Below are 24,741 nucleotides of genomic sequence, written 5' to 3' on the forward strand. Positions count from 1 at the left end.
ACTAAGCGAAGACGAATCTGCACTGCAGGGCCGCGGGGCGCACACTAAAGATGGATTTTCCCTCATGTTACCTTTTGCTGACCTTCCGACGCTTCTCCTAAGAGGGTTGCAATGTCTCACGTATTTGTCTGGGAAGGATCAACCTGCAGTGTGTGGAATCTTTAGCTGCTCCACACTCATTAGCTCAAAATGCTGCGACATGCACAGTTCCTAGTTGTGCATTACTTTTTCGTATTGCCACCCTCGATGTACTACATGGATCCAGTAATGCCTGGCTATGGGGCTCGTCTTTTGACACGTGAAATCCGGTCGCCCACCTGCCGGCCACTGTGCTCCTTTCTTCCTACATAACACAAATCGTAGATACAGCTCATCCCGGCGAATCGCATGACCTTGTGGATACTATAATTTGATATAATGCTACGGTTTACGCAAGCGAATCCTCTGCATTTGGGGGCCAGAACCGGTACATGGGCTAGTCTATAGCATCTGGGACAGACACTGGCTACTGTGTATCCGCGGGTGCGATTGGTTTTGCAAAGAGCTTGTTGACTTAGTCTTGAAGTCGCATGGGAGGCGCAATACATAAAATGTAAAATATGTCTGACTTGGGGAAAAACATGCGGATAAGCCAGCGTCTCTGACTTGCTCTATTGAAGAAACCACCCGCCAGATCCAGCTATTCAACACCCGCACCGAACAACAAACATGGCTGATCCAGGCCCTCCAGTCCCTATCGCCATCGTCGGCCTGTCATGCCGCCTGCCAGGCGGCGCGAACAGCCCAGAGCAGCTGTGGGAGCTGCTCGAGCGGTCGGGCGAGGCCTGGTCCCCGGTGCCAGCCGATAGGTTCAACGAGGCAGCCTTCTACCACCCGAGCGGCGACGACCCAAACGGCACCAACAACCATAGAGGCGGTCACTTCGTCGACGCAGACCTTGAGGAATTCGACCATGCCTTTTTCCGCTTATCACCACAACAGGCGGCAGCCATGGATCCGCAGCAGAGGATGCTGCTCGAGATGTCATATGAGGCTCTCGAGGATGCCGGCTGGACGCTCGAGTTGTGCGCTGGTTCCCAGATTGCCGTCTACGCGGCAAGTTTCACAGCGGACTTTGAGCGGAATCTCTACAGGGATCCCCTCAACTTGCCAGTATACTATCTTACAGGTGTTGAAAAGGCCATACTATCAAATCGAATCTCACATTTCTTTGATTTGCATGGCCCTTCTATGACGATCGATACGGCTTGTTCTGGTGGCTTGGTGGCTGTACATCAGGCCTGCCTGAGTCTTTATGCTGGCGAGTCCGATGCAGCTATTGTTGCCGCTGCCAACTTGACAATGTAAGCATTTCTCTCTGCTTATAAGGTCTGCAGTTCTTTTTCCGCTTGGTATATAAGTAAAAGCTCTTAGATTTCTAGATGGATGGCTAGTCTTCTCTCGTCATTAGATTCTGAAGTCTCGATACTTCTTTAGTCTTCATTTTTTTACTCAGACTTTTCCAACATTGTTAGCAATTTTCCTTTTTTTTTTAAAAAAAAAAGGTTCTGATTTCCTTTACGCTTATCGGAAATTTTTAATTTTTTTCTTTTGGGGAAAAACAAATACTTTTTATACTCTGAAACCTTCTTCCTATTTTCTCTGAAAACTTCTTGTCTCCTTAGAGATTTCTTGTTGACGCGAGATCAGGGGCCCAGACCAGCGCATTGGCATGAGCACACTCCATTTGACCAGTGGTGCCGGTCGTTGCTTTCCATTTGATAAGCGCGGTGATGGTTACGGGCGCGGAGAAGGGGGTGTCGTGCTTGTCATGAAGACTCTTGACAAGGCCCTGCGAGACCGCGATCCCATCCGGGCAGTCATCCGCAGCACGGCCGTGAACCAGGACGGCTACACACCCGCCAGTATCACGTACCCAAGTGTGAGTCATGAACTATTAAGAATTCTCAATTCGAGTGCTAGTATGTTGATGAAGTGTGTGCCATATCGGGGCATGTTTTGATGGCGCTTGCTGACCCAGAACCTTGGCTCTCAGGCAACTGCCCAGGAGCAGCTCATCCGCGAAGCATACGCAAAAGCGGGCTTGTCACCCCTGGTAAGCCACGACAGATATCACCAGAATAAGCACTCGTTATACTCTGTCATTCGATAGCTGATTTGGCAAACGAGTGTCCAGGACGTGTCTTATGTCGAGGCTCATGGGACTGGCACAAGAGCGGGTGATCTCGAGGAGCTCGCAGCCATCGCTAAGGTGTTCACAAGTCCCGATATTGAGCGCTCAACGCCTCTTCATGTGGGCTCCATCAAGGGCAACATTGGGCATACTGAGAATACGAGTGGCCTTGCTGGTCTGGTCAAGGCCATACTTATGCTCGAGCACCTTCAAATTCCAGGTACAGCCGGCCTACGCGACCTCAAAGCCGGCCTACCCACTCAGAAGCTTGTTATTCCCAAGAAACTCGTGCCGTGGCCGCAGGATCCGAGCAGCGAACGAGAGAAAGTGCCTCGTGTGTCTATAAACAGCTTTGGTTTCGGGGGCACAAATGCTCACGCAATACTCGAGCGTGCCCCGCACCAATGTGCTACTCTTGCGCCTTCTCTCCCCCCAAAGGCTATCCACCGTCCATTCCTCTTCACTCTCTCCGCTAATAGCCGTGAATCCCTTCAGTCTTTGCTCAAATCTTATCACACTTGGCTGGGTCGCCCTGAGGAAGCGCTGCTACAAGATATCTCCTATACGCTATGCTGCCGTCGCTCTGCTCTGCCCTGGCGTTTCAGCTGCGTAGCCAGTGACCACGAGTCCTTTCGAGACCAAATTGAGGCTGGCTTGAAGGCTCCTGAAATACAGCCTGCCCGTAAGGCTCCTGTCGTAGTCTTTGTCTTTACAGGCCAAGGTGCTCAGTGGCTTGGCATGGCTCGCGAGCTGTTGTTGCAAGATACGCCTTCCTGTACTTTTCGCGATTCGCTCCGTGCCTCGCGGGATATGCTTCTCGACCTGGGTGCCGACTGGGACCTCGAAAAGGAGCTTCTCCGCCCATCCACGGAGGCCGCCCGACTGAATACCGCACAGGTCTCCCAGCCAGCGACCACAGCCATACAGATTGCACTGGTTGCTCTTCTACAGAGCTTCAGCATCAAACCATGGGCCGTGGTCGGCCACTCCAGCGGAGAGATCGCAGCAGCCTACACAGCCGGCCACTTGAGCGCACGACAGGCGCTCACGTTGGCCTACCACCGCGGCTTCATGGCGGACGCTGCAAAAGCCAAGGGTCTGGGCCCGGGGGCCATGCTATCAGTTGGTCTCGGCGAGGCCGACGCCCTGCCCTTGACAAGAGAGCTCAGAAGAGGCATCGCTAGCATCGCTTGCGTCAACAGTCCTAGCAGTGTCACTATCTCTGGCGATGCTGACGCCGTCGACGAGGTCGTCTCACGCCTCGCAGCTACTGGCAGCCAGAACAGAAGCAGTCACACTTTCTACCGCAGGCTGATCGTTGACACTGCGTACCATTCTCATCACATGCAGGCTGTGGCTGATGACTATCGCTCAAGCCTTGCGGGCCTCAGCTGGGACGAGGAAGCACGTGCTAACCGCAAGGGAATCCTCTTCTTCTCTTCCGTGTCTGGAGATGTCAAGTCGGCCGGCTTCGGACCCGAGTACTGGGTCGACAACCTCGTGTCGCCGGTTCGATTCCACGATGCGATGCAGACGCTGGCAAGAACCGATTCTGGTACTCAACATACCGTCTTTCTCGAGATTGGGCCCCATTCGGCTCTCGCAGGGCCAGTCCGCCAGTGCCTCACGAATACGGAAAGGCCAAAGTTGTCTTTTGACTACTACTCAGTGCTGCAGAGGCACCTTGATGCCCTTACGAGTACACTCGGCACTGCCGGCCGTCTGTTTGAGCGAAACGTGGGTGTTAATCTAAAGGCTGTGTCAGCTTTGTCGATGAACTCGAGTACTGGCGTCGTTCTACCAAACATGCCATCATACATCTGTGAGTAGTCTGCCTCTTTTCGTCTCTCCCTCCTGCTCTCCTCTTATTCTCCCCTCATCCACTCCCTTTGCTCCTTCTTCCCTCTTTCTCTGTCTGAAGCGGGGGCGCTGGTCATACTCCCATACATTACTGCCATGCTATGTCCCTGGTTTAGAAAGGATCAATATTGACGATCCACTCCAGGGGACCATTCCCAGAAGCATCACTTCGAGTCGCGAATCAGCCGCGAGTACCGAATGCGCCGCGAACCGTACCACGACCTCCTAGGCGTGCGTTCCATGGACGACACGTCAATCGAACCCCGCTGGCGACACATGATCGGCCTCAACACACTGCCATGGCTCGGACATCACCTTATCGACTCACAGCCAGTCTTTCCTGGCTCCGGCTACCTCTGCATGGTCATCGAGGCTGTCCGGCAGATCCACAGGGAACGCCACGCTGAGCATCCGCTGGAGATCATAGCGCTAAGAGATGTCTCCTTTCTGCGGGGGCTGGTGGTCCCTAACATCCAGGGGCAGCGGACCGAAGTGCAGCTGAGCTTGACGCCGCAACCGGATACGTTGCTCGCCTTCGATTTTCGGATCACGGCGGAGTGGGATGGAGAGTGGCGCGAACACTGCAGGGGAACTGTTGAAGGGAAATTGGCCACGGCAGAGTATGGCGGCGAGGGGATGGAGAGTGCTCAGTTGGGACGTCTGGCATTGGCTGACCCCAGCGATCTCTTGCTGGAGGACACATCCGTCGACACGGAAGAGCTCTACCGTGAGCTCAGAGAGTCAGGGAATACGTACGGGGCGACGTTCGCCAGCATTCAGTCTTATATCCTGAAAGCTGATGCTTCAAGTGCAACTGCCACGGTCCGAATCCCCAACACCGCAGCTTTCATGCCAGCACAGCACCAACAGCCTCACCTCATCCACCCAGCAACACTCGATACCGTGCTCCACACAAGCCTGCCCATGGCCTTGCAGCATCTAGGCCGGGCGTCGATCATGCCGGTTCATATCCAAGAGATCCTGCTGTGCGCATCGCCTGCGACGCCGCGCGAGCCGGGCTCCACGCTGGACGTGTTGACGGCGATGAGGTCCAGCCGATTTCACACCGCCGTTTCCGACATCTCTGTCACGGCACATGGTGAGGCGGTGCTGTCGGCCTCAGGGATCGAGTTGCGAAGCCTCGCATCTCGATCAGACCGGGGCGTTGAGGACGCGGGCGGCTCTGGTATCTGTCACGAGCTCGACTGGCGCCCGGATGTGTCTTTCCTCCGTATCCAGGACTTCAAGACGGCTTCGAAGCTGACAGAACTGTTTAGTCACGTCCAGTACAAGAAGAAAAGCCCATCAGTGATTGAATTTGGCAGCAGCCGGGCCGAGCTGTCCCTTACCTTTCTGAATTGTCTCGGCGGCGACGAAAGCACCTGGCCCTCGCATGAATACGTGGGCGAGACTCCCGAGTCGCTCGAGAGAGTGCGTAGCCAGCTCGCTGGATACTCTGTGCGCTTCCGTACACTGGCTCCTGGGCTAGACATCTCTGAACAAGGGTTGGAGATGCATTCTTATGATGTGGTTCTCATCTCGACGCCGCAGTCGTTAGAATGGGCTCATCTTCTCGCCAAGCCAGATGGGATTGTGATTGTGGAACTGAGAACAAGAATTTCAGATGAAGACCTGGCCACACGCTTTCATGCAGCTAATCTTGTTACCCAGCTGTCAGTCCACGCCGATGCTCTTGACAGCTTGGTCGTTGTCGCACGGCCCAGGGCCACGGGCCAAGAGTTGCTGAAGTGGCCACTAGGGATTAGACTCCTCACCCGCCGCCACGACGATGCAGAGCAGAAATGGTTGGTCGATCTAGCGGGCCAGTTGCGTGAGCGTTTTGGTCCGGTATCACAGGAGAGCCTCCATGCGAGGACAACATGGCCCACAGCCAACTCTGACGAGCAGAGCACCTCACAGTGCTTTGTTGTGGTTGAGGATCCGATGAAACCCATCCTCTCAGATCCAGACTGCTTCGGTGCTGTTGTCTCCTTGTTAAAGCAGCCGGGACGTACTATCATCTGGCTCAGCCCAGACGAGCCTCTGCCCATGCATCAAATCACCGGCGTGGCACGCACGGCTCACGCCGAGCTCGAAATGCTGCGCCTCACGACCCTCCACGTCGCACCGGACCTGTTGTACGCGGACCACGAGAGCATATGCAGCCGGTTGCTTGATGTGCTGGCCCGCGTCCTTGTCTCTGAGGGCGCTGATCAGGAGCGAGAGTACCGGGTGAACAAGGCTGGGACAGTTCTGGTGCCACGCCTTCTTCCTGAATATTCACTTAACCGGGCTGTTCGCGAAGACGCCACAGCACTCACTGGCGTTGCGTCTCGGCGGTTCCTCGACGATTCCCGGACCTTTGCCATCCTGTCGGGAGGCGATGCAGCTCCAACTCTACATGCGCCTCATGCAACTCAGTCACATGTCTTCCAAGAAATCGAAAGGAGGCCGCTTCAACTTGCCGACAACCAGGTCGAATTCGAGACGGAAGCTTTTGCCTTGTCTGAAGACGGGCTCAGGGCATCTCACCACAACACATACGCAGGCATCATCACCCGAACAGGCGCCACAGTCCATGGCTTGGCCCCAGGAGACCGTATCGTCGCCGTCGGGGAAAGGATCGGTGCCAACCGGCTGGTCGTTCCGCGCACAAAGGCCGGACGATTGCCGCCAGGCATTTCCCCATCATTGGGGTCAACCATGATCCTCCACGCCATAGCGGCGTCCCACGCTCTAAGACAACTAGCACGTTTGCCACGCAAAGGAAATGTCCTGATCCACGGCGCACTCACCGCTGTGGGTAGGGCAACAGTGGCCGTCGCCCGCCACTTGGAGGCAATAGTCAGCGTCAGCGCCGCCAGCTCTCAGGAAGCTCGCCGTATGGTGGATGAGCTCGGCGTCGCAGTCGACCGCGTCGTGGTGATCCACCGGTCGAGATCACCCAAGAATGTCTCTGTCAGAAGCGTTGATATCATTGTACAGGCCCAAGAGGGCCAGGTTCCTACCCAGATCCTGGGCCACCTGAGGCCCTTTGGTTCCGTCGCGGTCCTTGGATCCCAAGACTCTCGTCCGAAGAAGCAGGAAGATCATTCACGCTGGGATATTCCACAAAACTTTACGGTATTCTTCTGTAACGTCCTAGAGCTCCTGCGCGAGTGTCCAGAGGTCCTAGATTCCGACCTTGTGGCACAGGCTGCCGCCGCCCTGTGCTATCTGCCCGTCACAGGCTTCGATTACTGCGTGCGCCCCGTCAAACACATGGCCAAAGCTCTCCGCCTCATCGAGGCAGGCACTTGTGCCACAGTTGCTGTAACAGCAGATGCAGACGCAGTCATACCGGTGGCGATGTGTCACGAGACGCAGGCTTCGGCCTGGAGCACAAGAGGCGCATCTTACCTTGTCTCCGGGGGGCTGGGCGACTTGGGTCGACGGCTGTTGTTTTTGATGGCTCGGCGTGGTGCAAAGCACCTGATAACACTTTCAAGGAGGTCTATCGGCGTCGAAGACCACAGCCGGCTACAGGCTGAGCTCAGGAACATCAGCAAAGACTGCAACCTGTATTGCGTGACTTGCGATATCACTGACTATGACAGCCTTGGACAGGCCGCTGCTCGTATAAACCAGCTCGGAATACCTCCCGTCAGAGGTGTCATTCAGTCCGCCGCTGTGCTTCAGGTGCGTTTCTACTAGAGCCTCTAAGCGATACAGGCCGCACGCATACCCCAAGCTGTACGCTGACCCGGATACTGCAGGACCTGACACTCGACTCGATGACGTACGAGGACTTCCTGCTGGCCACCTGCGTCAAGGTCCAGGGCACGATCGCGCTTGAGAGGACCTTCGAGTCGCCCCACTTGGATTTCTTCATCATGCTGTCCTCGGCGGTCAACATCCTCGGCTCCAGCGGACAGGCTAACTACAACGCCGGTAACAGTGTCCAGGATGCTCTGGCCTATGCCCGGCGGGGACGGAGATGTCGGTACATGTCACTGAGTCCCGGGTGGATCGAAGATGCTGCGTTCACTGTCGATGTCGAATCTCGAATAAAGTAAGTCGATTCTCTCTCATCATACTGCCAGATGCCCTGCCCAGTCGCCTCCTGATCCCGAGAGTGTTGTAGCCTCTCTATTGTGTGAGATGCTGCATGCTCCGATGAGAACATCCTGCCTGGGCGTATTGCACATGGCGGTCTCATACGACGTGGCGCTCTTATGAAAAGAAGAATAGAGCATTCCGTGCTGATATCAAGCGCTGCAGTGGTCTTCGCCGAGCCGGTCTCAGGCCCATCTCCCATGACGAGCTATCCCGCTATCTAGACCACGCCCTCAGCGCCGCTGACGGCGAACCGCGCCCGACACAAGCCGTCATCGGGTTCGACGCCGCCTCCCTCTCGACGGCTACCACCCACAACGGCACCCTGCACTCTCCCCTATTCAGCCACGTCCGTGGTCCGCCTCCGTCCACAGCGGCCGGGCAAATATCCGTATCCTCTCCTACCGACCCGGCGCCCTCCTTCACACAGGCGCTCGCCAGTGGCGACCCGAGCCTGGCCGCGGACATCGCCGCCGCGGCCGTGGCGGGCCAGCTCGCGCGCCTGATCTCTGTGGACGCCAGGCGCATCGATGTCCACAAGACCTCGGTGCTAGACCTGGGCGTGGACTCGCTCATCTCCATCGAGCTGCGCAACTGGGTCATGCGGGAGTTTGATGCGACTCTGCAGTCGTCAGAGATCCTGATGGAGCAGACCATGCATGGACTGGCTGAGAGGATTGTGGCCCGCACCGCGTTGGCGGCGGCGGCGTCTCCGTCTACAGGTCTGGAGAGCACCCAGGACACCGACGAGAAGAGGTCATTTGTTACGACGCTGTCTGGCACCACATCACCCTCGACAAAGTTGGCCGACGGAAAGTCACAGCAGGATGATCCACCGGTGCAGCTGCCAAGTCTCCCTCGACCATCGCTGCAAGATCTGCTGAGCTCCTTCGCCGCATCTAGAGCAGCTGTCGACTCCCCAGAAGAACAAGCCATCACCAACGACGCCATACGCCAGCTCATCAACGAGCACGGCGAGTCCATCCAGCGTGCTCTGCATGATACCCCAGAAAACCTCCTCGACGAGGCCTACGAGCGACAGATCTACCTTGCGCGCCGTGAGCCCCTTCAGGACTACAGCACCTTCTACCTGGCCCACCCGGTCGCCACCACACCCCACACTCAGGTCGACCGCGCCACGCTTCTGACCACCGCAGCCACAAGCTTCGCACGTCGCCTTGCCCTCGGCGAGCTACCACCCGACGAGCTGCACGGCGCGCCGCTGGACCCTGAGGCTCGCCGCTGGCTGTTCCACGCCACCCGACGGCCTGGCCTCGAGGTGGACCACATGGAGCGCCACCCTCCGAGCTACAGCATCGTCGTCCTCCGGCGCGGACACGCCTTTCAGATGACCTTGCCTGGGGTCGAAGAAGCGCTGCAGCCCTCTGCTGTCCGAGCAGCCTACGAGGCTATCATTGACGCTTCGAACGAGCCCACGCCGGCCGTCGGCGCACTCACTGCAGACGACCGCCCGTCATGGGCGCGCGCCCGCGCCCAGCTCGAGCTCGACTCGACCCGGGCAGACGCTCTGGCGGCCATCGACAGGTGCGCCTTTGTCGTCTGCCTGGATGACGAGGCGCCGTCGACGAGCGGAGAGCGGCATATGCAGTTCCTGCTAAACGGCCCCAAGGCGCACCTGTCGAATCGGTGGCTAGACAAGCCGCTGCAGCTGGTCGTGGCCGCCAATGGCTGCTCAGCTGGTGTCTATGAGCATTCCAAGCTCGACGGCATGGATGCTCGCCTGCTACACCACCATCTGACAGAGTCTGTTCTCGCCCACCAGACTCATGAGGAGGTCCAGCCCGACCTCGCCGGCCCAGAACCTCAGCCAGCACATTGCCAGGTCCGTGAGCTGGCCTGGACGCCAACCGATCAGACCCTTCTCCAGCAGATCGACCGCATCCGCCTCCGCGGCCCGTCCTCCTACGGCACCGTCGACCACCGCAGCGTCGAGATCGAGGCCATGGGCTTCGAACGCCTCCGCACCCACCGCGCCGCGCCCAATGCGACGGCACACCTGGCCGCGCTGCTGGCGGTGCGCATCGTCGACAGCTGCGACGGCAGCCGTGAGGTGCTGCGCCCGGCGTGGGAGATCGTCTCGCTGGCTCCCTTCTCATGCGGGCGGATCGACTGGGTGCAGACCGTTACACCGGCAGTGAGGGCTTTTCTCGAGGCGGCGGTGACGACGACAACTTCTGGTGCCAGAGATGCAATGCTGGGTGTTCATCCCCGGGTGGCACAGCTGCGGGCCTTGTTCTATGCCGCCGCCGCTGGGCACACCCGCTTGATATCCACTGCTGCGAGCGGGCGCGGGTACGTGAAGCATATGTACTCGCTCCTCGCAGCCACGAGCGGCCCATCCACCAGCAAGCACGGCGACGACGACGACAACGGTGACGCCCAACTTCTCGCCCTGTTCCGCTCCCAGGCCTGGCAAGCGACGCGCCGCGGGGGCCCGGGCCAGGACCTCAAGATCGGCTTCATGGCTGCCGAGGGGGAGGAGGGCAGCAGTAATAACGAGTGGGACGAGGGCGGCTTCCTCATGCAGGGTGAGCGCGGCGTCTACATCCACTGCAACGTGGACCCGCACCGGGCCCGGTTCGCTGTCTCGGCCCGGCTTGGTTATGCAGCTCGCATCTGCGAGGCTCTGGAGACTGCTGCAGCTATCATTTCATCTGTTCTTAATCGTGACGACCCATCTTGATAGGCTCAGAGTTAAGGGTTCAATCTATTCCCTTGATTATGCGCTCCTGGCCTTTACCCACAGTTCGCTGCATAACACTCCTGCTACCATAATCAATAGGAAGCACATAGCTCGCGCCAACAGTGGCAGCCGTAACTACCTGATGTGAGGGATCAGAATATCAGCAAAGGTCGAACAATCATTTCAGTTGAGAACATCCTCGAGACTCTGACTCACAAGTCCGGCAACTGTTAAGTAGTCATCGATGGAAATAATTTTGCCTTGAAGATGTCGGGTATAGAAATGGGCAATCACTGCTAGGATGGCCAAGAAGAGAAAGGCCGTGCTGACGACAATCTCATTGATGCCGCCCTGCGGCATTTGATGCTCAGTAGACTCCATTTGATGTTATCGCTGTGGTACAGACGCGCAGAAGGTGGAGGGCTGGGTGTCTGTAACAGCACGAAGCTGCAAATCGGAAGTGGATTTAGGACTTGAACAGAAGGCTCTACAACGCAAGATAGAGGGAGAAGAACGCGAGGACTCGTTTATAGATTTCTGAACTGACCTCCAGGAGTATATAAAGGCAGCTCTAGATAATAAAAGCCCAAAGGAAAGAAGAAAAAAACTCTGCGCCGTTGAGTGACTTCTTGGTATTGTCAATATTCAGATAATGTGCGAGGGCCAGTGAGTCACTGGCCCTAGGCCGTGCACAGCCTAGCCAGCCAGCCAACAGCCAAGCCTGTTGATAGCCTCAGATAGTTGCCCCTGTGGCTTTTCTCTTCCTTTCTCTTTTCTTCAGCGCCAGCAATACGAGCCCCTTTTGCCCTCGCATAGATAAAGTACCTGAAAAGCAGGCTCCTTACTCAATCCATACACAGGTACGTACGTGCGGTAAGCATAAGAAATGCCCCGTATCCCTCAGGTAGCACCCAAAGCAGCTCCGACCGTATGATTTTCTTTTGCAAGATAGCACGAGTACATTGTTGCAACCATTTCATTCACGTCAACGGATTTTACTTATCTCCACGGACATCTAAAGAACCTCTGGATTCCTATAAGATCGCTGAATGTTGCTATAACTTTGTAAATATTTCCTACTGTCTTTCCTCTGGTAAGACTCTGGGCCCACCCTATATCGTCAGATCAATGCAGCAGTGTGCCATCTATGTAAGCACTGCAAGCGCAGCTATGAGTAGCTCAGCAGGAGCAACACTAAGTCACTACTAGTGATGGGACGAGAAGAGGACATGCAGATACTCATCACAGGCGGTAGGCATTGCATAGCCGAACCTAGGAGCAAATTCCGAGTGCTCTTCTTGACTGCATCATAGTAAAAAACAGGATATACATGTACGAAAAGCATCCTGCGGCCGCTCTTCACTCCCTTAGGTAGAAGACTGTTGGTGCTTGCTATCGAGGAAAAAAGCGATCGCCAGTCTCTCAGAACTGGATGTACTTATATATTTTCCCATACACCCCCTAAGTTTTCAAAGACTCAGCTTTGGAAAATGAACTTCAAAGCAAATATTACATATTTCATTACAGCAGATCTCTCTGCCTTATATAAGCAATCAATCCTCTGTTTAAACCCTGATTTGAATCTATAATCTCTCGAAATTATAGGTAATGGTAGAGAATTTCCTAGTTACAATCAGATTCAGTTAGAGTGGAATTCCCTTACATCTCAGATGGTAGCGCTTTGCTACGGGCTTGTAGCTCATGGGGGGTACAAAAAAGTTGATGGGGGGTACAAGAAGTTGGTGGGGAGTAGAAAACCTCGGGGATCTTACAAACAGTACCAAATACAGTAAAGATCTATATTTTCATTTTTCAGTAAATAAAAAAGTAATATATACTTAGCATATGCTGAATATATGCTAAAATATTTACTTAAAATTTCTTATAAATATATAAAAAAAAATTTAGTTTTATATTTATTGTGATGATGCACTGCAATATCCGAAGATCCTGAAGTACACAAAGGGTTTATGCTAGCAAGAGCGGTGTCAAAGTGTCAATCCCTGAATACGGAAATATAAACAAGTAATCTGTGCAAGTGCTTCAACTGCCTTTGGGGCTATTCAAGTGTATGACAAATGAATACTTAGATTGACGACTGAAGAGCTATGTCTGGTCTATCTAATGGTAATGAACGTGTCCTTATATATCCAGCTCTTCAGTGTGGACCGCCAGAGTCAATGGCGATAGTTGCGTTGTATCGACAGGACCGCTCGCGGTCCTCGCGGTCCATCCTTGCCATTGTGGAGCCTGTACCCTAACCCTGGATTACCTAATCCTTCTGTAAGCTTGTCTGGTGTTGGGTTGTGGTTACTGGTCTTCCGTTGGCGGGGCCTGTTTCGTGACCTGCGCGTTGGATGGGTCATAACATTTATATATAAATTAAAACCTCGTTTCCCCTGTAGGAGGCAGTTCCGATAGCGGTGCAACCCCGCACTAGTTCGGATAACTGATTGCCTGGCTGAGTATGACGCAAGATCTCAGCTGTACTGCGCGGGTTTTAAACTGTTGTCTCCGAGATCAACAGCACTGCAGCCGAGCTAAGCTATATTATTATCTCATCAGGCTGCCATTTCTGACCGAATTCATAACTTTCCCAGTTATTCAAGATAATCACGATAGGCTGGAGAGCAAGCATCTTCTTAGGCTAATCCTCAGCTTGATTGCGCCAACATGACGACCAAATCGTATGTTATCTCCCCGGGCATGGGATTCTCGTTCCGCCGAGGACCTCCTATCGCCCTAGGCAACGTCTTCGAGGACCCCCTGAAGCTGGACGAGATCCCTATCTCCTTCCGGGACGCCAAAACTCTGCCGCCCAAAGTTGACCCTCCGGCGACGGAAGGGCGCAGGGTCATCATCAAGGACTACAGCTCTCATTCCGGGCTCCAGGCCTGGGTCGAATATCTGAGCACATTCGGGGCCCGGCTCGGCGCCGAGCAGGCCAAGAATACCCTCGTATCATACGTTGTTGAGAGCCTCGAAACGGATGCGTTCACTGGAGAGGGTCTGCGCGCATACTTTACGAAAAGAGAGCGGGACGAGGAGGATCTGCGCCGATGGCTACGCAAGGGGCCGGTATACATGGTAACCGGGATCAAGTATTCAACCGGTCTCGAGTGGAGCGTTCTGCTCGCTAAGAAGAGTTCCGCAGACGGGAAGATTCAAGCAAAGCTGAAGGAAGATCTTCAGGCCGGCATTCAAGCCTGGGCTGCGAGCGACTGGACTAACCTCCAGAGCGGCAGCGTCCCCGTGGAGGCCGTCTTTGCTTACCAAGTGCACCGCCTCTGGTACCGAGGCCTCCTCACAAAAACGCTGGAGTCGAAGCTGAACCGTGCAGGCGTGGGGCTGAGCGATGAGCCCGATGAGGAGGAGGAGGAGCAGGAGGAGGAGGAGGAGGAGGAAGAGGCAGCGGCGGCGGATAGAGAAGAAGCAGCAGCAGCAGAGATACCCGAGATCGAGTGCGAGCTTTTCAAGGACTTTGAAGATGTGGCGAAGGAGAGAGGGATTTCGGTTTTGGCCTCAGACGAGGAATTTGTTTATGTAGTTTGAGCTGAAAAGGAGTTATTGAGAGAGTCTAGCTAGCTCAGGTACGAAATCTACTCAATCCTCTCGACGTCCTCCGCTGTGGTCCGCGGGAGCAGGTTCCGGACAGAATGCACGAGGGAGGCGCACCACTTTTTCTCCATCATGATCCCTTTCGGCTTATAACTACAGAAGAGCTGGGTGGGTTCTACATAGCGTTCTTTGCCCATCCCCTCAGTTGTCGCGGAGAAGAGCCTCACCATGCCTTCTAGTTCGAAAAGCATCTCGACGCTTTGGAAATCGATCTCGTCGCTTCCCATAGCTAGCTTCCAGGACGCGTACTGCAGGTACGTAGCTGCGATGGCGGCCATGATGGGTGCAGCGGCGGAGCAGCCCGATATCGTGAGCGGCTTCACCACGATCGAGTTCTCGTTCCATTGGTGGGTGCAGGGGACCTTGTACCCTAGCGTGCCGAAGGCGTGGCTGTCGTGGATAGTGGGATTGTAGTAGTTATGAAAAGCCCCGCTCGCATTGGTCCCGCGCACCGAGACGACGCGGTGTCGATACGAAGCTGGGAATCTTTCTGGTTCCCTCTTCCCGATGTTATTCGCAGCGGCGAAGAAGATTAGCTTCTTATTCTTTCCCTCCCGGCCCAGAGCTTCGTCGATGGCATCTTCTATGCAGGTTGGCCGATTCAGATACCCGAAGGAGAGCGAGACTATATCAGCCCCCCATCTGGCGGCGGCCAAAATACCCTAGGACACAGTATATTCAACGTTAGCCTCTGCTGCAATGCAACAGGGGATTCCTCCATCCGCGGCACAAATTGAGACGACGAGAACACTTGCCTCTGCGACAGCCTGCTGGGCCTTGGGTGACTCGAAGTCGGATGTTGTTCTAGCGACTCTGGCGATGAAAAGCTCGACGCGGGGGAGCAGCATCAGGAGAAGCGTGGTTATCTTGGTTCCATGGCGATTTGGATCCTCATCGATGGGACCGTCGGGGTGGTCGCCCAAGCAATCTTTCCAGTGTTCGCCCGCGACGCGGTCTTTATCGCCGTGGTGCCACTCCTTGTCGAAGAAGCCGGTATCCAAGCTGCATCCCGTATCGAGTATAGCTAGTTTTATGGGTCTGGGTGGCACTTTCGGTGCTTCTAGGAAGCGGAATACCAGCTCTTCGATCTCCACAAAGTCTTTCAGCCAACTCGCCGCATCCTTGACGTCTGCGCTTTTGCTGTTCGTAATCGCGTTATTAGCTGACCTCTGCCGATGTTATGTGATTTCGTTGACTCACGTCATGCCGGCCAGATAGTCAAGATATTTGGTGTATTTGTACTTTATCCGCCCTTTCCTGGCAGTCCTCTCTACCGCTGTATCAGTTTCCTGGACAACCTTGGTCACAGCTCGGGATGGACTGTCGGAAGCGTGCTCCTCTCTTTGGGATGCGGCTGTATCGACTGCTCCGCGGCTCTCAGGTGGTAGACTAGTCCCCTGTGGGCTAATCTTGTCCAAGACAGCCTCGGATTCTTCGCTATGGTTCACCTCTGCAGCGGCCGGAGACACATGGCTTGGGGTATTCGTCTTCGTGGCCGTATCTGCTGCTGTTGGAGCTGCATCGAGGCGCGAGTCGACTGACTTGGGCACCGTCCTTGTGCGGACAGTAGAGCCATTCGCCAGATTGGAATCAGATTCTTGCTGCCGAGTTGGCCGCTTAAGAGAACCGATGGGTGCTGAGAGAGGTGATATCGCTGGTGTAGAGATGGGCACAATTGCCTGTGGGAGTGCGATTGGAACGAGGACTTCTTGGAAGGTCAAGGTATCCAGTTTGTCGGGGCTGATATTCTCCGTCCTTTGGTCACTGAGAGAGTTTTCTCGTATTAGTTGCTCTTCGAGAGGGCTTATCACGGTCTCGTAGAATGATTCACATTCTTCGAACTCTCCAGGCAGCGAATTAGTCCCCATATCGAAGCAGGCGTTGATGGCATCTACTACGAGCCCGAAATTCTCTTCGTCCTTCCATTCCTCTAGAGTATCATCGATATCGAAGATGATGTTCCACAAGTCCTCCTTCGCTATGGCGCTGCCATCATCCGGCAGCTTTGTCGGATAGACAGTCTGGGTGAATAATTCGAACAGCAAGACACCCAGACCAACTCTTGCCGGCCGGCTGAGATCAAAGTCCATCCGCGGGAGGGGTTTTTTGCCCTCGAGGTCTTCCGTCCCAGGCGGGGAGAGCTGGCTGGGAACAAATGGCAGAAATGGGATGAGCAAGAGCCCGTCTGGGGTGCAGATAAACTGCACCATGTCCGCGCCTAAGCGATGAGGCATCCACGGACCCCCGTAAAGGTGGAGAAACGATGTCGCCAGGTGGATAGCCAGTTGCGTGAGGTACCTGAAGGACAGCTTCGGACCGCCACTTAGTGTTTCCAATAGATGATTCAGAGTGACGATTGTCGGTGAAAAGAGGCTCTGCGTCCCGAGTCGCACTCGCTTGTTGGCTCTGTCTTCTACGAGGCTGCCCTCCTGGGCAAACAAGGTTGCCCGACGGACAGGGACCCCTGCCAGAAAGTTGAAGGAAGAACATATCGAGTCCAAGGTTTTCCTTGCAGCCTTTCTTTGGAACCGGTCGACGTTCCCTTCGGCTAATACTGGCACTTTGACCTGGGTGTCGCACCATCGACGCTCCATCGACTCGGGAGTGCTGATAAGCATGTCGAAGACGATGGTCGCGTCCCTCCCCTCCGAGAAGCCGCGGTGGTTCGCCATGAAGAGCAGGCTATGATGCGGCCGAGAGCAAGCGCATTTCGACTTGAGTGCCTTCTCGAGCGCACGGTAGAGCGTGGTAGCAAGATCGTAAACGCTATGCGAAGGTCGTTGGTTCGAGGAGCGTCTCGGAAGCATATGTTTCAGCTCCGAGATCCAGCCGTCGGTCGTCTCGATCCAGGCGCTGTGGATCCTCTCCTCGAAATGGGGCAGGAGAGCAACCGGGTCATCATGGTCACGGAGGGCCGCGAGACCCGGGAACGCCACCTTAGGGAACTGAGAGGAGGATGTCAGTCCGCAAGATATCCGAATTAGGGGATGGAGAGAACTCACCTTGGCTTGGGTTTTGTCCGCTATCAGAGAATTCAGGGCCTTGGAGATGCTGGTAAGGGTGTTCCGGCAGCCCGTCTCCGACTTGAGGTGCTTGGTCCCAAAATGCGGCCGCAAGCTCTCGATGGCATACATCAAGAGAGTGATGTTGGATTTGAGACGCTTAGGAAACTCCCATGATTCGCCCTGCCTCTGAGCTTCGACTGCCGAGGCTTCGGCTGCGGCCTCGAAGACAGGTAGCACGTCCGCGAGCCGATCGAGAAGGTTCTTGGACGTCTCCATGGAGAGAAGCAGTCAAGACTACACCACATATAATAAGCAATCGCATGCCGCGCCAGATCCCTTGCAGATCGCGCTTGCTGTCGGCGCTGAATGAAGAATTGCGCATTTCCCCATCGCCTGCGCCTGACCTCCCAGTTCAGCTCAGTACGGTTGCTCAGCCCGCCACGTGACATACAGTAAGTCTGCATGCTTTAACTGCTTCGGGCAATCACCAGAACGACTCCTCTTTCCATCAGCCGCTCGGCAATAATTCCACCGGCAGTCCGCAACGTCTCGTCATCGACGCCTCGTGCAGCAATTTACATCGTCGCTTCTTTCGCCTCGCGCTCGCCCCGTCTGATCTGGTCTGAGCTGGCCGCCCCCCTGGGTGCTTGGTTGTTCACTGTATCGTGCCTCGATGGTTTGGCGTCATACCCATGGAAAAGGAGTTGGACGTCCGAGCATGGACGCTGAGGTGCCTCGCCGCCCTGCAGCAATGTGTGCCCCGGCTCGGAGGACACGGCCTCCAGATGGCACAATCTCTGTGCAAGAGGTTCGACAGCTGGATAAGCGGCATCGGTGTGCTTGCGGAATATCATGTTTCTCTGGATTATCGTCTACGAGAAGCTCCGAGGCTCGCCGGAGCCTTGCTGGACATGCTGCAGATCCTTGAACTTCAGATCACTCGCGGTTAGTCTTCCTTTTCCGGCCGGAGCCAGTCTCAGCGTAATTTGTGGCTGACCACTTGCACGCCCAGTAAGCAAGGGGGCTGAGGCCTATGCTCTAGACGAGCCGGACAAACCCGCCGCCGATTACCAGCCGCTCCATGAACTGGACAGTATGAACAATACCATCGGATGGCTCCATAATTTCTCATACATAGTCAGGGGTTCTGGCGTCAGAGACCCTCTGTCTCGCGCTGCGAGATTTAAACTGAAAAAGGAAGAGAGGGAGGCGGTCGATGCACTCGAAAGCGCCGTGCGCGACATTTTAGACAGATTTCCCCTCTGCAGCAGCTTAGCTGACCGCATAGCGAATGCTGTGGTTCTCCGTCGAAAATATTTTCTGCACTGTCGCGCACACCAGGAGAGACTCTCACGTCGGCTGGAAGAATCCCACCACCAAGAGGAGCCTGGGATGTCGGAGCAGGCAGAAGAGCCAGATTCGGAACCCCAGCCACGCGAAGACGCCCAGTCTCCCCAAGCTGCGGCGGGCAGCTCTGGCAATCCGATATCAGCTAGAAACGTATCGTCCACCCACGCAGATTCGAAGACCGAAGTAACTGACGTGCTGGAAGACGGCGCTTACGTGGATGATGCAGCACCCCAGCCGCCGCCAACTGATGCGTCCAGCTGGCTAGGCTACACTGGGGCGGTCGAAATCCCCCGAGCACCAGACATCGAGGGTTCGAAGGAGTACCGATGCCCGTACTGCTGTCTGACGCTACCGGCCGACGTTTTCACCGATGATGAGAGGTGGCGGCGACATATCGTAAAGGATCTGTGGCCCTATGTTTGTGTTCACGAAGACTGCCCATTCCCGGAGGAGCTCTTCAGCTCTTCCAGGGCGTGGCGCGGGCACTTACGCAAGCCTCACAAGTCTGAGTGGGTATGCCCTCTGCACCCTGATACCGGAGCCAACATGTCTGGAGCAGAGCAAGGGGAAGACCTGGCCGGGGTCTTCCGCAGCGAGGAGGCTTTCCAGGCACATATGGACACTCATCACGTCGGTGCTTTCTCTGAGAAGCAGATCAATGCTCTGAAGCGCCGAAGTCATCGAACATTGCGAGCTGTAGTATCATGTCCATTCTGCGATCTCGAGGATCGGCGGGGGCCTGGGGAGACGCAGCATCTTCCGGATGGCGTCAACATCTATCAGCACATCGGAGAGCATCTACTGGCCTTGGCTCTCATGTCGTTGCCACCGAGAGACGACTTGGCCGAGGACGAAAACGACCGGGTCGACCTCGAAGGGGCCAGCGATTTCAAGAGGGCTCTTGCGCAGCTATCTACTTACAATCCTCTGGATCAACTCTCCCTCCAGGGTTCCATCGATCACCTTGCTGATCCATCCAAGGATGATGAGGAGTTTGGTCCAGGGCAGCCTATTGAGGATCCGACAGCCAACGCTTTCTCAGAGTTAGCTTTGTTAGCAACCACTGATAGCGAGCTTGCTCAGGAAGCACCAGCATTAGGAGCCGACGAGACCCCGGCGTCTACAATTGCTCCGCATAGTCCTCAGTGGTTAGATGAAGACAACCAATCGGATGAGGAGGATCAGCACGACCTCAAGAAGAGTATCCTCGAGAGACTAGTCCCCAGCGCGCTTGACAATCTAGAGTTCTTGCCTGCGGGACTTATCGACAAACTTGTCTCTTATGAGGTAGTCACTCGTCATCTGGGATTTGACGACCTGTCTCATAGCTATGCCGAACGGCAGCTATACCAGGGTTCTAGTCCCCTTGCTGCTGCCCCGGAATCCCAGACTCTCCCCGAGAGAATCGAAGGCTCGTATCGTAAAAGACAGCTTGCGACAAGTACAAATCGGTTCACGAAGCAGAACTTTTCTCTCGCCTCTCTGGCCGAAGCCATGCAGCAGCCAGTCGAGAATGGAGGAATTCAATTACAGAACCGCCGATGGCATCTACGCCTGTACATGAATTGCTTCATCGGGTCGGACATGACTACCTGGCTTCTCGAAAACTTCGTAGACTTGGAAGATCGAAGAGAGGCAGAGGCTTTAGGCAACCGCCTGATGGTCCCGGAGGATGACGAGCCAGAAGGCGAGGGGAACGAGGCGACCAAGAAAGCCAAGAAAGAGAGCGATGGCCTCTTCATACATGTCGAAAGGCGGCATCAGTTCAGAGATGGGAACTACTACTACCAATTCAGCAGCGAATATGCTAAGCCAAACCCAGCGGGCTGGTTCACCAAGACGAAGAAAGCCATGGTTGTGCCATCGACGTCAGAGCAACAGGAGCTCGTTGGCTATGTCATCTATGAAGCCAAAAAATTATTCGCCACATGTGTCCTCGCGGGCCTTGGAGGTAAGAGCTTGCACAGAGCAATGTCTCAGTTCAGGCAGCTCGGTTTCAATGATTTATCGCTGCCCATCACCGACGAGATCATGCCCAGGATTCCCTTCTTTGGATCTAAGATGTCCGAATACACGTGGCCGTGGGACAGCTCAAGCATTCTCAATTTCTGCAAGCAGCAGTGGGTATTTTTGGCACCCATCTTTCCGTCCGTCACATACGAGCTAGATCTACAACCTGGCTACATACTGCCTTTTACATTTATCAGCGATATTTTGAATGACGGTACAAGCTCTATTCTGTATCAGGCAACCATTCATCCTGCCCATTGCCGATATAATAGTCCCACGGTAAGCCGCAAACAATCTCCGACCTTTGTGTTTTCTCACAACTGACTGAACCAAAAAGGCTGCCGATGGAAGCCTGAAGGTGGCGTTGAAAGAGATAAAACGTCGCCGCACCGGCGATGCTCAGCTGGCAATGTCGTTGGAACCCGACTGGCAACGAAGCCTCGCCGCACATCGGCAGGCTAGAAGCTTCAACCATCCGAACATCATTCGCCCCCTGGCTGCAATTGTGAGAAACCCCACCGCATACTTGATGTATGAGTGGGCAGACGGTGGAAATCTCCGAGACTACTGGCGTAGTAACAGAAGACCCGACCTCACCCCGAGGTTCATCAAGCTCATGGTAGAACAACTTCGAGGCCTTGCTGATGCTCTCGAAACCCTCCACAATTCTGAAGGGGGCTCCTACCGACATGGAGATATAAAGCCGGAGAATATCCTCCGTCTCAGAGGCGAGGGTCTGGCCGAGGCCCAAGCTGATTTAGGGGTTCTGAAACTGTCTGGATTCGGCATTGCCAGATATCACGAAGAAGTAACCGCAGTGCGACATTCTGCTACTACCACGATGAGTAGCCCTAGAATGTACGAAGCCCCGGGGGCCGCCACTAGCTTCAATCAGCCAAGGTCTAGGCGGTATGATATCTGGTCTATGGGCTGTGTCATCCTTGAGTTTATCGCCTGGGCCTTGTATGGCCACGATGGCCTGGAAGTAATGGATTCCCGGATTGCTGGAGATTTCGGTAGACCGAGTCCCCTCTATGTTATCGACAGGACGGGATTTGCCAACACTGCCAGACTCCACCCAGAAGTGAATACCATCATGAATGTCATAGCAGCCGACAGGGAGTGCCGAGGTCACACCGCCCTCGGAGATCTGCTTCGCCTGGTCAGAGACAGGCTTTTGGTAGTTAACCTAAGCTTGCAGCAGTCACTTCTCTCCGCAAGCAAATCTGAACAACTCCCTTCTATAATTATCAGCGATCCTACTGGTCCTTCCGAGCGGCAGTCTGCCCCGGATTTCGAAGCTGTGCCGCCGGACAATGGAATCGCTCGAGCCGATGCCGGAGAACTACGAGATGCTCTGGAGACAATCATTCGCCGAGGGAATGTAAGCGAAAACTACTGGTTCACCAGGACAAGTCGAGCCGGCACCAGCTTGTCCTTGGGAGTAGGTCCAGAACAGCTCCCAACGTGGTCAGTTAGCGAGAGCCTTCGCTCGGCTCCATCAGGAGGGAAAAGACCGCAGGCCTCGACAATTTCTCAAGGCGGTATTCCGGAGTTCACGTCTAGTGAAGACGTTGACGAACATCTAGACGACGGCTTAGAGCATCGACAAAGAGACCTCAGAGATCAGTTGTTCTCGGCACTTGTGACAACGAGGTCTGGAGAGGATCGGTTCCTACCAAATGGTCTACTTACCTCCCTAATCACCGAGAGTCGTGTGAGGAATGAGCTCTCTATATCTATAAAGCGTTACCAATCCGCTTTCAACATCCCCCAGCTCGCGAGGACTATATGTGAAGGCAACGCAGGGCGGGCTCCTCTCGAAATACATGCAGACCAGCGTGGGTTTCCATCCTTCCGCAGGGTGTTTGCCACGCTAGCTATGATCGATAAAACGAACGAGATTCTTGAGTTCATTACACACGATGTTCGGGACTCCCACCTTCCTCTAACCAGGCTGACGCAGTCTCTGGACTCCCAGGACGGAGAATTTGTTCTTGGAGACCGTGGAACCGCCCTTGAATTCACTCGGAAATGGGGTCCTGTAGCTATAGAACATTTCGAAAGGTTGCAGTGGGCAACGCTCTCTCCATTCTTTAGCAAAAGCGAAATGCGCAGTCAGACGAACCATTACGCTCTACAGGACCAAATTATACTCCCTTTTGTCAAGCAAGACTTGTTCCGGCGAACCGCTTTGGAGGAAACGATGGGAGGTCACAGCGTTGTATTCAAGGTCTATATCCATCCGGACCACCATAACTTCGGAGATGGTTCTCAGGTACTGAAATCCCCCGCTTACCCATGTTCAATATGAGATACACGTATACCGAGGTAAAAATGCTAACATGGCTGACGCAGAAGTTTATGCCATTTGCGATCAAGCAATTGCTGACTGCAAACAAAGAGGCCTTCGAAAAAGAAGTATCAGTGCTTCGGAGATTCAGCCACGATGCCCACCCGCATCTGTTATCACTCTTAGCGACATATCAGCAGTCGGAAAAATTCAATATCATCCTCCCATGGGCTACCGCTGATTTGGAGGAATACTGGCGCACAACCAATCCCCGGCCTCGTTTCGAGCAGGCTACAGTGACTTGGGTCGCCGAACAGTGCTATGGAATCGCCAATGGCCTAGTTCGGATCCATCGCTACGCGGAGAGTGACTACTCCTCTGTGTACAAAGACGATCAATATGTATTCGGGCATCATGGAAACGTCATACCGCAAAATATTCTATGGTTCGCTGCCACCGAGTCCGGCAAGATCGGTGGCACACTTAAGCTGTCTAACTTTGGGACGACTGGGTGGGCGGCCGATGCGACGGAGACGTTAGTAGTCTCCCCCACTTATCGTGCACCCGAGTCGGACCAAAGAGGCTTCCGAATTAGCCGAGCATACGACATGTGGTCCCTGGGCTGTTTGTATCTGGAGTTCGTGACCTGGCTGCTGGGAGGCTGGGAAATGGTCCAGCAGTTTGCAAAGTTGAGAATGTCTGTCGATGCAACGTGGTATGAAATGCAAATCGACACTTTCTTCGACCTCGTCAAGAGTGATGATGGGCACGAGATGGGAGCTCGTGTCAAACCTGCGGTGACTAAGGTTTGTCAAGTATTCAATCTTGGTATGGATGAGCCATTACTAACGTAAACATGTATAGTTCATCGAGCAGCTCCACGGGCACACTTTCTGCTCTGACTTTGTGCACGATTTCCTGGACATCATACAGCATCGCCTACTAGTGGTATTGCCTCAGGATACCGCCAGAAACGATGCGCCAGGTACAGGGCGGGTGAGTTGCGAACAACTCGACCATGAGCTACGAAGGATAAGAAATTTGTGCCAAGAGGACGTCGAGTATGCCAGTAGACCTAGTCCGCGAGTGTAATGTTCATCTGCCAAGGAGAGGAAGTGAAGAAAGGAGAGTATTGATCGCAGATTGACAAATAGTTGCACCGCCAAATCCAAATACATCCAGATTATGCGAACACAGACGATCAGCGGTAGCTCGTGTAGGATGTCCCTTCGTACACCCAAATGACTTCAGAGTCCCGGAAAATGGTCTCAATTCCACCATCCCCTGCCGAATTGCTTCACGAATGGGTAATAACACGCTATTCGTGGACTCAGGGATATGCAGTGAAACATCGTTTCCGCAACTGGCTGTTTTCGCGCATTTTAGCTAGCTCGACTTGATAATAGTATTACATTTCCTTGCTTCAACAGGTTTGCATTGCATGGAGATCGAAGAAAAGGCAGAAGAAGGTGGTCTTGGAAACCCTAGAACTCTAGAATGGCTGTGGGATGTCATTGCAAAGCCAATCATGGACGCTCTTGGGTTTGTCCAGCGTTCGCCTGAGGACGACTGGCCACATATCTGGTGGATTCCGACAGGGTTTTCAGCAAATTTCCCCTCCACGCAGCCGGAT

At 54.6% G+C, this 24,741-nt stretch overlaps 5 protein-coding genes across 5 annotated transcripts; 4 read left to right on the plus strand and 1 right to left on the minus strand.

Moving 5' to 3' along the window:
- Window positions 1–678: 678 nt before the first annotated feature.
- On the plus strand, window positions 679–10,307 carry M406DRAFT_85893 (uncharacterized protein; the record flags this gene model as incomplete). Its single annotated transcript, XM_040926070.1, has 9 exons — window positions 679–1,343; window positions 1,690–1,921; window positions 2,036–2,095; window positions 2,177–3,995; window positions 4,179–5,219; window positions 5,712–7,702; window positions 7,789–8,067; window positions 8,337–8,929; window positions 8,981–10,307. Coding segments are annotated over exons 1-9 (7,977 nt in total), but the record flags the coding sequence as incomplete, so codon positions are not given.
- A 3,198-nt stretch (window positions 10,308–13,505) lies between these two features.
- On the plus strand, window positions 13,506–14,384 carry M406DRAFT_75862 (uncharacterized protein; the record flags this gene model as incomplete). The annotated part of the gene is made up of 1 exon (XM_040925912.1): window positions 13,506–14,384. One exon carries the CDS (start codon window positions 13,506–13,508, stop codon window positions 14,382–14,384), a length of 879 nt encoding a protein of 292 aa, XP_040780344.1.
- Window positions 14,385–14,591: 207 nt separating this feature from the next.
- On the minus strand, window positions 14,592–17,731 carry M406DRAFT_75863 (uncharacterized protein; the record flags this gene model as incomplete). The annotated part of the gene is made up of 4 exons (XM_040925913.1): window positions 14,592–14,840; window positions 15,134–15,590; window positions 15,651–17,395; window positions 17,453–17,731. 4 exons carry the CDS (start codon window positions 17,729–17,731, stop codon window positions 14,592–14,594), a joined length of 2,730 nt encoding a protein of 909 aa, XP_040780345.1.
- Window positions 17,732–21,224: 3,493 nt separating this feature from the next.
- Window positions 21,225–22,235, plus strand: M406DRAFT_250667 (kinase-like protein; the record flags this gene model as incomplete). Its single annotated transcript, XM_040916714.1, has 2 exons — window positions 21,225–22,018; window positions 22,070–22,235. Coding segments are annotated over 2 exons (960 nt in total), but the record flags the coding sequence as incomplete, so codon positions are not given.
- Window positions 22,236–23,507: 1,272 nt separating this feature from the next.
- On the plus strand, window positions 23,508–24,301 carry M406DRAFT_355267 (uncharacterized protein). The gene is made up of 2 exons (XM_040923127.1): window positions 23,508–23,914; window positions 23,973–24,301. Exons 1-2 carry the CDS (start codon window positions 23,717–23,719, stop codon window positions 24,198–24,200), a joined length of 426 nt encoding a protein of 141 aa, XP_040780347.1. The 5' UTR covers window positions 23,508–23,716; the 3' UTR covers window positions 24,201–24,301.
- Window positions 24,302–24,741: the final 440 nt, after the last annotated feature.

Source organism: Cryphonectria parasitica (genome assembly GCF_011745365.1).
Source record: "Cryphonectria parasitica EP155 unplaced genomic scaffold M406scaffold_2, whole genome shotgun sequence".
NCBI lineage: Eukaryota > Fungi > Ascomycota > Sordariomycetes > Diaporthales > Cryphonectriaceae > Cryphonectria > Cryphonectria parasitica.